The 13,228-nt window shown below is 36.3% G+C and overlaps 1 protein-coding gene across 1 annotated transcript in view; it reads left to right on the top strand.

The window, feature by feature from the left end:
* The window catches only part of LOC132555228 (cubilin-like), a 133,392-nt gene that overhangs the window by 40,600 nt on the left and 79,564 nt on the right, over positions 1-13,228 (top strand). Inside the window, exons 14-20 of the mRNA XM_060219578.1 lie at positions 5,588-5,831; positions 6,288-6,472; positions 6,737-6,899; positions 7,617-7,804; positions 10,902-11,058; positions 12,250-12,437; positions 12,799-12,964. Coding sequence (XP_060075561.1) covers positions 5,588-5,831; positions 6,288-6,472; positions 6,737-6,899; positions 7,617-7,804; positions 10,902-11,058; positions 12,250-12,437; positions 12,799-12,964 — 1,291 coding nt within the window. The remainder of the gene's footprint in view (positions 1-5,587; positions 5,832-6,287; positions 6,473-6,736; positions 6,900-7,616; positions 7,805-10,901; positions 11,059-12,249; positions 12,438-12,798; positions 12,965-13,228) is intronic.

Here is a 13,228-nt window from a genome sequence, read left to right as displayed (position 1 = left end):
AAGCTAAAAATTCTTCAAGAGAATTTGGTGGACATTTTAATTCTGCTAAAGATAATAATACAAAACACCAGAATTTGTTTTTTACATTTTTTGCTTTCTCCCTCAACTTTCCTGCATCCAAGTGAAAGAGCACCTCGGGATCTATTTTCAATATGTGTTTTAAAAAAGATTTCCAGCCACTATCTACATCTGAATAGTATCTCTTTATCCATCTAACTTTCATATATTTAATAAAAGCTAAAATGTGTGTCATGTTTAGGCCACCTTTATCATATAATGCTACCAAAGTGTCCCTTTTAACTTTCTCTGTATTTGAATTCCAGATAAATCTATAGAATACTCTATTCATTCTATTAAAAAATTCTGTTGACGGATTAGGCAGAACACTAAATAAGTGTACAAACTTAGGTATAACAAGTGTTTTCAATACATTTATTCTGCCGATAATAGTTAAATCTGGTACTACCTAAAACCTTAGCATTTTTTTCAACCTGATTCAAAGTATCTTCATAATTTATTTCTTCCATCTCATCCAGATTCAAGGAGAATGTGATACCTAGAAGTCTAAAATTTTCAGTTGACCAAGTTAGGTTTAGGTCTGGACAAATGATTTCAACTGAGAATTTCTTATTGTCTATCCAATAAAGTCGGGACTTTGCTGAATTTGCTTTTAAACCGGATATCACAGAAAAATCTTCAAGTATATGTACAGCTTCGTATAGTGATTCACTTTTACCATCTAACAGGAGATTTGCATCATCTGTGTATTGTCCTAGTAATACCTTTTGTCAACAATGGTAAGAGCCCCAATCCTTTGGTTAGACTTTATCATTAACGAAAGTAGCTCAATCCCAATAACAAAGATGTTGGGAAATATCGGGTCGCCTTGACGACAGCCTCTTCCCAATTTGAAGAAATGAGAAAGATTACCATTATTGATAACACAGCTTTTAGAGTTGAAGTAAAAAAGAGTTAACCATTTACGAACAGATGAACCAAAATTGAAACTTCCTAAAGCTTTGTCTAAAAAATCCCAATCAACCGAATCAAAGGCCTTTTCAAAATCAAGAAGATACAATAAACCATGTTTGTTGTTTTCCTCGAAGAAATGCATAACATCATATAATTGCCTAGTACTATCCCCTATCAATCTTTCCTTAATAAACACTGTCTGTGTTTCACTTATAATCGATGGTAACACACCCTTTAATCTGTTTGCTATGGCAGCTGAAGCAATTTTGTAATCTGCATTTAACAATGATATGTGACGCCAGTTTTTTATATATCGTCTATCTTTATTTTCTTTAGGTATGCATGTTATTATTCCCTGTGATTGAAAGTCAGACAATTTCCCTACCGAATATGCATAATTAATGGACCTACAAACTAGTTTACCTAAATTTTTCCAAAAAAATTTATAGAATTAAATCCATCCGACCCAGGTGTTTTCCCATTTTTCATATTCTTGAGAGCTAGGGACAGTTCTCTAAGTGTTAGTAGCCCTTCACATCCCTTCTTCTGCTCTTCATTTAACTTAACATGTTGAAAAAGTGGAAAAATCAAGTCTATGTGAATCTTGAACAAGAGAAGAATAAAGTCTGTTATGAAAGGATGCTTCTTCATTTAAAATGTCCTCAGGCTTATCTATAACATTATCACTATCAGATATTAATTCAGTAATTGTTTTATTTATATAATTCCTTTTTTCCAGACTGCAAAAATATTTTGAGTTCTTTTCCCCATATTTGTGTAACCGGGTTGCACATGGGTCTAAGAAATGACTAGGACAACCAGGTCGGGTTCGTTCGTTTATTGAGCTTTACCACCCGCAATCTATATAATTCAAGCAGTAGCATAAAAAGATTGAACCTACAATACACAATTAAAAATACAGGTCTTAACACAATGATAACAATACAAACCTACTATCAATAGCACTATCTTATACATAGATTTACTTGTCAGTGGTAAATAACATACATGTGTATAATAAAACAAAGACAAGTATTACCCCTATATATCTGATACCACAAGGGGAGATAATCCACTTGCCCAACTATAAAAAACACACATACAGATATATAGAAATTATCAAAATAGTGGATATGATCCATATCTACCTTACATTGATCAAATATACAATTTACAACATGAACTATGAAACAATAGAATTCACTGGCCGGCTATTAATAGTACACAATCACATTTCACATATAAATTAAAGTACGAAATGTAAGTTACACTAAAATAAGCTATTGTGCTTACCTCGACTATGGGTTGAGGATCATACGCCTTAACCCGATCTACCAGGATAAGTACCAAAAAGAGTTTAGTTTCTGTATATATCACATTATTATAAGAGGTGAGAAACACACCTATCTCCAACTAAGGCTCTTTTCCTTCTGACAATTTACACAAAGAACTTTCCCTCCAAAAATACAGCCAATAAAATGAAAGGTCATGTCAACGGTCAAGTTAGTTATGGACATTACATACAAATATCGTGCAGACAAGACATGGACAGTACAGGTAATACTGGACAATACTCAGGTGGGTAGGTCACATGACCATACCTATACATAGAACATATACAACATTGATACTCCATTAAGTGGCTACCACTTTCCATATACATCACCAGTACCTGTATATAGATATAACAAGTTCCTACTCTGCATTACACATTATACAGGTGCACTGCAATTATACACTAAAAATTTGTCAATATATACTTAGACCTTAATTTGCATAATAACTTTACAATACACAACTTGACCTACATGTACACTAATGTAAAATACAGTAAATTAACTGAAAAATAAAATACATTATTGGATTAGGTGAAATAGTTCACCTGGCCACATTCGTACCAATTTACCTTTTATCTAAAACTAAGACTCTCTGTTTTTTGCCTACAGATATTTTCTTATGGATTTTTCTTCCCTTCCAGAGTTTCATAAACTTCACTGCTTGACTCAATGTTAATTCTTTCTTCTAATGTTTCAATTTCTGATTCAAATTTTTTTTCTTCAAGTTTTCTTGTTTTTGATTTAGCTATAGAATAGGCAATAGTCATAGTTCGGAGTTTCATTTTCAAAACTTCAAATAACATTTGATCATTTGTTCTGAAAGTCACCTCCTCCAAATTCTCCCTATCACCAGAAACATAGTATTCATCTATTATCTCATTAATGCATATTTTCACTTTTTCAATATACTCCCCATCTTCCAATAACTTTGAATTATGTTTCCAATATCCCTTACCTCTAGGAGGGTTGTTAAAATTTAACTGAATAGTAACACAAGAGTGATCTGATTTATATCCTGAAATTATGTTAGTATCTTTTGTCCTAGCATATATCTCTTCTGACACTAGAAAGTAATCTAACCGACTCTGTCTAACAGGTGTTTTTTGCCTCCATGTAAAGGCCTTTGACTCTGGGTTAAAACTTCTCCATGGATCAACAAGAATACATGCATCAATAATATTATGAATAGCTTGCCTACATTTTGGGTTCTTATTTTCAATAATGTTACATGTATCCAAATTCCTATCCTGTACCGTATTCCAATCACTACATAATATTGACAGATAATTTTCATTGTTAACACTCTAATAAATTACTGTAAAAATTTGGAGTATCATAGTTGGGACCATAAATATTCACAAGTATGAATCTTACATTATTGATAGAGATATCACAAAAAATAATCCTGCCTTCACTATCTACTCTATTTCTATGTAAAATATATTCAAAACTGTTCCTCATTAGAATGGCAACACCAGCAGATCTAGAATTAAAACTATTAAAAACACATTCGTAACCCGTTCCCGTAGTTTTTCTACTTTATCTGTACTGTGTCTCTTGTAAACAAATGATATCGGCACGTTTGTTTTTGAACCAATGAAAGACATCTCTCCTCTTGTACTGATCTTAGTACAGCCCTCTAACATTCATGGTTGCTATTTTTATATTACCCGACATCGATATCCCACCGACAGTTACAGTGATGACGTGCCTGGACTCTCCCGAACAACCCTCTCCCCTTTTCAGTAAACTTTTCCTTAGACATACTTTCTAACTTACTCTCTCGTCTTTGTTTCAAATTTTAAACAGCTACTCAACATGAATACCTTGCTCGCTCTACTACAAACATAGTACATTTAATGATACAAGATCACTCTGCCCGACATACCGGAAGTCTATAACCTTACCGGAAGTGATAATATAGAGACTATAATAAAAGTAGAAACCCGGACTCGAAAACCCGGAATTGTCAAACGTTATCTTCTCTCAAACCAAATATATGTAATTATACTAATTATGTATGGTGTTGAAACCAAACAAAATGTTATTCTAAATATAAATTAATGTTACATTAATCAATGTATATTTAAGATATTTTATATGTATATAAATAAGACCTAGTTCATTATAAAAATGTGAAATATATATTTTAATGATGTAAAGTTTGGACTCACCTACCTGAAGTGAATTATAATTGTATCCTATCCATATAAATGGAGAAGGTTTCACTACCCTCGTTACACACATTCTCTCATTTAATATTTATTTTCCTCACTAATTTTTTTTTTTTTTTTTTTGAGAATTTGATTTATAATTATCCATATACGAATGTATAATCACAGTCCCTCTTGTAAACATTCACCTTTCTGATAGCAGTTAGAGTTATCTCTCTTAGTCTTCTTCCTTCAAAGGTTTCTCATTACATGGTGTAGAATGGATTGTATAAAACACAGATAAAAATCATAATTATTACTAGTCTTGATTGCCTATGGTGATACATGGTGGTAGCACTCATCTTTCTATACAAGTGACCAGGGTTCAATTCTCTACAATCTGACAAACTGTATACTGCAAACATTTACCTAGGGTTATTTCCACCCTCTAAAATCAAAAACACTTCAATTATATCCATTGTTAAATTTGCCCTTAAATATGTATATGTTTATATTTTATTCAGAATGTCAAACATTCATCCTGTTTTGATTTTGCTCTGTTTGAGAATATGATTGTGGAAATGCATTTCTCTCCTGGTCAAGAGGAGTGATTGACATTAGTTGATGTAATCTGTTTCATTATTGTTGTAAATTAAATAGATGATAATAACCACAACACCACAACACTCAATGTGGTAGGTGTATAGGTCAGAGCAACTTATCTACAGTGTCACTTCTATAAAGATTCTCTATAATGGTAACCTGCCTCTAAAGGTCACCTGTACATAGGTCATCTAATAGCATAACCTGTCTATGGGGCCATCTCTCTATAAATATTACTTGTCTATAAAGGTCACCTACCTCAAAAGGTCACTTGTCTCTTGGGTCACCTGTCTATAGTTCTGTTTATAGGATCATCTAATTATAGGGCCCTATGTCTATAAAGAATGCCTGTCTATAAAGGTCACCTACCTCAAAAGGTCAACTGTCTATAGGGTAACTTGTATATAGGGTTAACGGTATAAAGGGTCACTTGTTTATAGGGCCATCAATCTCTAAAGAATACCTGTCTACAAAGGTCACTGATTTATATAACATAATCCAGGATGTGAATATATGTTTCAGATCGTGAGTCTGACCTTCACCTCCTTCAATGTGGAGGCCCACACCACATGTGGCTACGACTTTTTACAGATAAACGATGGGCCCACAGCTGCCTCCTATGCTCTGGGGAGGTACTGTGGCTCCACCCTTCCGAACAATGGTCAGCCAATCAACACCACTCAACACCAGATGTACTTGTGGTTTTTCACAGATGCCTCCGTTACTGATGAAGGATTTTCTGCCACTTGGATTTCAGTCCCCCCTGGTGTGTAAAATACACTCAAATTACGTCTTTCTGTATAAACTCTTTCTTTTGTGTAAAATACACCCAAATTACTTCTTTCTGTATCAACTCTGTGCACCCTTTTGTGTAAAATACACCCAAATTACTTCTTTCTGTATCAACTCTGTGCCCCATTTTGTGTAAAATACACCCAAATTACTTCTTTCTGTATAAACTCTGTGCCCCCTTGTGTGTAAAATACACTCAAATATCTTCTTTCTGTATCAACTCTGTGCCCCCTTGTGTGTAAAATACACCCAAATTACTTCTTTCTGTATAACTCTGTGCCCCATTGTGTGTAAAATACACTCAAATTACTTCTTTCTGTATAACTCTGTGCCCCATTGTGTGTAAAATACACCCAAATTACTTCTTCTGTGTAAACATGTCAAATGAAAATCCCCTTAGAAAGTTTATAAAACTTTTTTTTTGTTTCAGTCTGTGGTGGACGTTTAGCCAACCAAACTCATGGAAGTATCAACAGTCCTGGTTACCCTGGCAACTACCCACATGACAGTACTTGTTCCTGGGAGGTCTCTGTTCCTCCTGGTAATAATATCATGTTTACGTTTGCAGCCTTGGCTATGGAGTCGCATCCCAACTGTAGCTATGACTATTTGGAGGTTAGTAAACTTCTACAAAAGTAGCGATGGACAAAACTGCATTGTTAAATATCTATTAGTGAAAATGCTGTCAGCATGTAGTATTGAAATTGTGTCAGTGAAATGCTGACAGGATGTAAACACACAGGTCTGACATTACTTAGATAACGTAGACTTTGATAATCCGGCTTTTAATGAGATGACAATAGCTGTGATACTTTTACTTTTGTTCAGATATGTGTCTCTCATACAATGTGATAACAATATTCTTTTATATTTGTTTAGATTCGAGATGGTCCTTTCCCTACATCTCAGATATTGCAACGATACTGTAACACGTCTCAGCCACCCCCTCTATCTACCACAGGCCCAAACGCATTTGTCAAGTTTCATTCTGATTCCATGCTGACAGATCGTGGATTCCATATCACTTATGTGGCAATTTCTGGTGAGAGTAAAATCTCGAACATTTACATCCCTTATAATGCTTGGTTATTCCTTGAAAAAAACAAGGGCCTCAGTGGTCCAGTGGTTAACACCTTTATCTTATTCACTTGCCCTCCACCTCTGGGTCATGGGTTTAAGATCTACATGGAGCAGTTACAAGGAAGCAGTCACCTTTCAGTGGCATTAATATGATGTAAAGCAGTAAATGGTTTGTGACTGTTTAGTTTAGTTCTGAGACTTTGTGTCTAACCAGAACTACATCTTGTTACAGGATGCCTATCACAATTAAGATGGTATTGATGTGATCTTCAAATATATTGTTAGATTTTTAAAAGTGAATTTTTCATTGTTAATTTTTCTTTTATTAGCCTACTGTCTGGTTATGGTGGGCTATTCTGATCACTAGTCTTCCAGCGTCTGTTTGTATCTATGGTAACAACATACACAAACTGCAAGAAGAGCTTTTAGCACCGAATCCATCACATGAAAAGTGCTAAAATGAGATTACTGCCAAAATACATATTTATGATCCTGTTAAATTATGGAATACTCAATACTGTTTCACATGTTAACTTTGAGATTTATGAATTGTCTTAAAACAACATCTTACCTCACAATATCAGAATCTGAGTAATATTTCTTCACTATTAGCTTTAAAATTTTACATTTGATGGTGACGGATGTCTGATTGTTATAAAATTGGAACATTTATTATCAGCTGGTGACCAGTGTGGAGGACAACTGACAGGAGAGACAGGTGTGATTACCTCCCCGAACTATCCAAATTATTACGACCACAATGGATACTGTGCCTGGACTATCACTGTGTCTACAGGGGATAGTATTACCCTGACATTTACAGATATGGCCCTGGAGCACGGTGGCTGTTCCTTCGACTATGTTGAGGTAGATAAGACAGATTTATTCCTCTCAGCTGTTCTTACAACTATGTTGAAGTAGATAAGTTGGATTTATTCCACTCTCAACAGTTCGACTATGTTGAGGTAGATAAGAAGGATTTATTCCACTCAGCTGTTCTTACGACTATGTTGAGGTAGTTAAGATGGAGTTATTCCACTCTCAGCTGTTCTTACGACTATGTTGAGGTAGATAAGAAGGATTTATTCCACTCAGCTGTTCTTACAACTTTGTTGAGGTAGATAAGATGGAGTTATTCCACTCTCAGCTGTTCTTACGACTATGTTGAGGTAGATAAGAAGGATTTATTCCACTCAGCTGTTCTTACGACTATGTTGAGGTAGATAAGATGGATTTATTCCACTCTCAGCTGTTCTTACGACTATGTTGAGGTAGATAAGATGGATTTATTCCACTCAGCTGTTCCTATTACTATGTTGAGGTAGATAAGATGGATTTATTCCACTCAGCTGTTCTTACGACTATGTTGAGGTAGATAAGATGGATTTATTCCACTCAGCAGTTCCTACGACTATGTTGAGGTAGTTAAGATGGAGTTATTCCACTCTCAGCTGTTCCTATTACTATGTTGAGTAGATAAGATGGATTTATTCCACTCTCAGCTGTTCTTACGACTATGTTGAGGTAGATAAGATGGATTTATTCCACTCAGCTGTTCCTACGACTATGTTGAGGTAGATAAGATGGATTTATTCCACTCAGCTGTTCCTACGACTATGTTGAGGTAGATAAGATGGATTTATTCCACTCTCAGCTGTTCCTACGACTATGTTGAGGTAGATAAGATGGATTTATTCCACTCTCAGCTGTTCTTACGACTATGTTGAGGTAGATAAGATGGATTTATTCCACTCCCAGCTGTTCCTACGACTATGTTGAGGTAGATAAGATGGATTTATTCCACTCTCAGCTGTTCTTACGACTATGTTGAGGTAGATAAGATGGATTTATTCCACTCCCAGCTGTTCTTACGACTATGTTGAGGTAGATAAGATGGATTTATTCCACTCTCAGCTGTTCCTACGACTATGTTGAGGTAGATAAGATGGATTTATTCCACTCAGCTGTTCCTACGACTATGTTGAGGTAGATAAGATGGATTTATTCCACTCAGCTGTTCTTACGACTATGTTGAGGTAGATAAGATGGATTTATTCCACTCAGCTGTTCCTACGACTATGTTGAGGTAGATAAGATGGATTTATTCCACTCAGCTGTTCCTACGACTATGTTGAGGTAGATAAGATGGATTTATTCCACTCAGCTGTTCCTACGACTATGTTGAGGTAGATAAGATGGAGTTATTCCACTCAGCTGTTCCTACGACTATGTTGAGGTAGTTAAGATGGAGTTATTCCACTCTCAGCTGTTCCTACGACTATGTTGAGGTAGATAAGATGGATTTATTCCACTCTCAGCTGTTCCTACGACTTTGTTGAGGTAGTTAAGATGGAGTTATTCCACTCTCAGCTGTTCCTACGACTATGTTGAGGTAGATAAGATGGATTTATTCCACTCAGCTGTTCCTACGACTATGTTGAGGTAGATAAGATGGATTTATTCCACTCAGCTGTTCTTACGACTATGTTGAGGTAGATAAGATGGATTTATTCCACTCAGCTGTTCCTACGACTATGTTGAGGTAGATAAGATGGATTTATTCCACTCTCAGCTGTTCTTACGACTATGTTGAGGTAGATAAGATGGATTTATTCCACTCAGCTGTTCCTACGACTATGTTGAGGTAGATAAGATGGATTTATTCCACTCAGCTGTTCTTACGACTATGTTGAGGTAGATAAGATGGATTTATTCCACTCAGCTGTTCCTACGACTATGTTGAGGTAGATAAGATGGATTTATTCCACTCAGCTGTTCCTACGACTATGTTGAGGTAGATAAGAAGGATTTATTCCACTCAGCTGTTCTTACGACTATGTTGAGGTAGATAAGAAGGATTTATTCCACTCAGCTGTTCCTACGACTATGTTGAGGTAGATAAGATGGATTTATTCCACTCAGCTGTTCCTACGACTATGTTGAGGTAGATAAGATGGATTTATTCCACTCAGCTGTTCTTACGACTATGTTGAGGTAGATAAGATGGATTTATTCCACTCAGCTGTTCCTACGACTATGTTGAGGTAGATAAGATGGATTTATTCCACTCAGCTGTTCCTACGACTATGTTGAGGTAGATAAGATGGATTTATTCCACTCAGCTGTTCCTACGACTATGTTGAGGTAGATAAGATGGATTTATTCCACTCAGCTGTTCTTACGACTTTGTTGAGGTAGATAAGAAGGATTTATTCCACTCAGCTGTTCTTACGACTTTGTTGAGGTAGATAAGATGGATTTATTCCACTCAGCTGTTCTTACGACTTTGTTGAGGTAGATAAGATGGAGTTATTCCACTCTACTACAGATGTATTTATGCCAGTTATTTTATGGTTAGGGAGGCTATTTTAAAATGAACTTTATTCCAGATCTTAATTTTTACTGATTCTCTGAATTAAAGTGTCAAATTTTTCATACTTTCCACTTTTAAAAATGCATCAATACTATTGTTGCTTTCTCAAACGGGATAAGACTTTTGACAGAAACATTTAAAGAGTCAAGCTGTAGGAAGGACTACAGACTAACCCAGCATCAGGAGTGGAGATTCATCTTGTTTTTGTTTAAGACAATAAGGGTTATGTGGACAAGGAGATGCAGTTTAAGTCTTGCTATAACTTCTGTAGTACTGTGAAACACTTAGATTGTTCTAATACTGTATATTGTGAAATTACCTGTTCTAACATATCTCCGAAATGATTTTATGAACCTGATGTAGAAATGATTTAAATTCATAAATGAGAGGCTGTTAGATATAGGAACTCTGATATTGGTAACTGAATCAGCATGGATGTCATTTAGAGTTATATTCATACAAAGAGTCATGAAGGATTTGAATTTGCGATTGACTCTTCCTGCATATTAGTGTTGCATAAAAGTGATTTACAGCACCTTGCAAGGTCATCAGAATGGAAGTTATTTGACCTAACCAGAGTTTTTTTCTCAGGTACGAGATGGCAGTGATGAAAATTCCCGACTGTTTAGTCGTTACTGTGGAACCAGCATTCCATCTCCTCTGACATCATCAGGAAATGTCATGTTCATAGAATTCAGAACTGATGGATCAATACATAACCGTGGCTTCCGTGTGGAGTGGACTACAGGTATAAAACAACACCTTCAACACTTTGTATTCCTTAAGAACTGCTGTAATGTATATATATATATATATATATATGTAAAATAGCAACAAAAGCACAGGCCAAGCAGTGTCAGTCTGATTTTCTTCACTATTTGCAAATTAAGCATCGATATTACATAGAAAAATAATAATTCAATAATTTGTTTGGGACAAACACTACCCTGTCTTTATTTCAACATATCGAAGGGTATTCAGTGCTCTGTCTGTATTACAGCTTGTGGAGGGGTATTCAGTGCTCTGTCTGTATTACAGCTTGTGGAGGGGTATTCAGTGCTCTGTCTGTATTACAGCTTGTGGAGGGGTATTCAATGCTCTGTCTGTATTACAGCTTGTGGAGGGGTATTCAGTGCTCTGTCTGTATTACAGCTTGTGGAGGGGTATTCAGTGCTCTGTCTGTATTACAGCTTGTGGAGGGGTATTCAGTGCTCTGTCTGTATTACAGCTTGTGGAGGGGTATTCAGCGCTCTGTCTGTATTACAGCTTGTGGAGGGGTATTCAATGTTCTGTCTGTATTACAGCTTGTGGAGGGGTATTCAATGTTCTGTCTGTATTACAGCTTGTGGAGGGGTATTCAGCGCTCTGTCTGTATTACAGCTTGTGGAGGGGTATTCAGTGCTCTGTCTGTATTACAGCTTGTGGAGGGGTATTCAGCGCTCTGTCTGTATTACAGCTTGTGGAGGGGTATTCAGTGCTCTGTCTGTATTACAGCTTGTGGAGGGGTATTCAGTGCTCTGTCTGTATTACAGCTTGTGGAGGGGTATTCAGTGCTCTGTCTGTATTACAGCTTGTGGAGGGGTATTCAGCGCTCTGTCTGTATTACAGCTTGTGGAGGGGTATTCAGTGCTCTGTATTACAGCTTGTGGAGAGGTATTCAGTGCTCTGTATTACAGCTTGTGGAGGGGTATTCAGTGCTCTGTCTGTATTACAGCTTGTGGAGGGGTATTCAGCACTCTGTCTGTATTACAGCTTGTGGAGGGGTATTCAGCGCTCTGTCTGTATTTCAGGTTGTGGAGGGGTATTCAGTGCTCTGTCTGTATTACAGCTTGTGGAGGGACATTCATTGCTCTGTCTGTATTTCAGGTTGTGGAAAGTATATTTTTCTCTCAGTATTTCAGCTCATGATTGGACATTTAGTTTTTTCTCTATATTTCAGCTTGTGGTGGGTTGTTTACTGCTCTTCAAGGATCTCTACAGTCTCCTTACTACCCAAATGCATACCCAGAAAACAAGGAATGTGTCTATTCTATTGACCAACCCTATGGAAATATTGTGACCTTGACCTTCTCTGCATTTGATGTTGAGGGAATCTCAGGAACGACATGTTTATTTGACTATGTAGAGGTATGTCCCGATTATTCCATACATAGATACATGTATCCAATGATTTAGTTTACGTTTGATTGTCAGTCTACAAATGTGAAGGTAACTGTTCCTTTCGTAACAATTTTTGTTATCCTGTAAATTTTAGGATCAGGACAATTTAATTTTGCTGTACATAAAAACATTGCTTTACATTTGTCAGCATTTTTGCCTTTGATGTTTTGTAGATATGAGACAGTAGAACAGAAACACCCTGAATTCCGAGTTACTTTTGTAGCATTGATTTGTGGTCATGTTTGTAAGTGCGAGATAGGACTTCAGGAACATCCCCAATCTGAGGCTGTTATATAGAACTGATATTGTTGGTTTTTGATGTTTGTAGATACGAGACGGGACTTCAGATACATCCCCACTTCTCGGCCACTTTTGTGGGTCTGATATACCTGACCCTGTGACTACAACGCAGAGTTCTATGAGGGTGAAATTTGTGACTGATTCTTCCGTACAGAATCTGGGATTCTTGGCATCATATGTCTCTTATGTAGCTCGTAAGTTATATCCACCATGGAAGTATACCTTTCCTTATTTTCCCAAGATTCTTTTTTTCTTTAAAAATAGTTGTTGTCCTTTGTTATCATCATTGTTTTACCATGTCTCTCATAGAAATGTACAGGAAAAAAGTATAGAATTAGTTTTCAGCACAATTTCAAGGGAAGAATGTTCTGTTGAGAATTCATCCCGACATGCTTCTTTTTATTTACCGAATGGCAAACCCTATCAAACTTTCAATTGAAGGGTCAAATGTCAAGGTC

This window comes from Ylistrum balloti, unplaced genomic scaffold (genome assembly GCF_031769215.1).
Source record: "Ylistrum balloti isolate Yb309-2 unplaced genomic scaffold, AGI_CSIRO_Ybal_v1 Utg370464, whole genome shotgun sequence".
NCBI lineage: Eukaryota > Metazoa > Mollusca > Bivalvia > Pectinida > Pectinidae > Ylistrum > Ylistrum balloti.
Note: the sequence above shows the minus strand (reverse complement) of the source record. Positions and strands in the feature narration are given on the sequence as shown.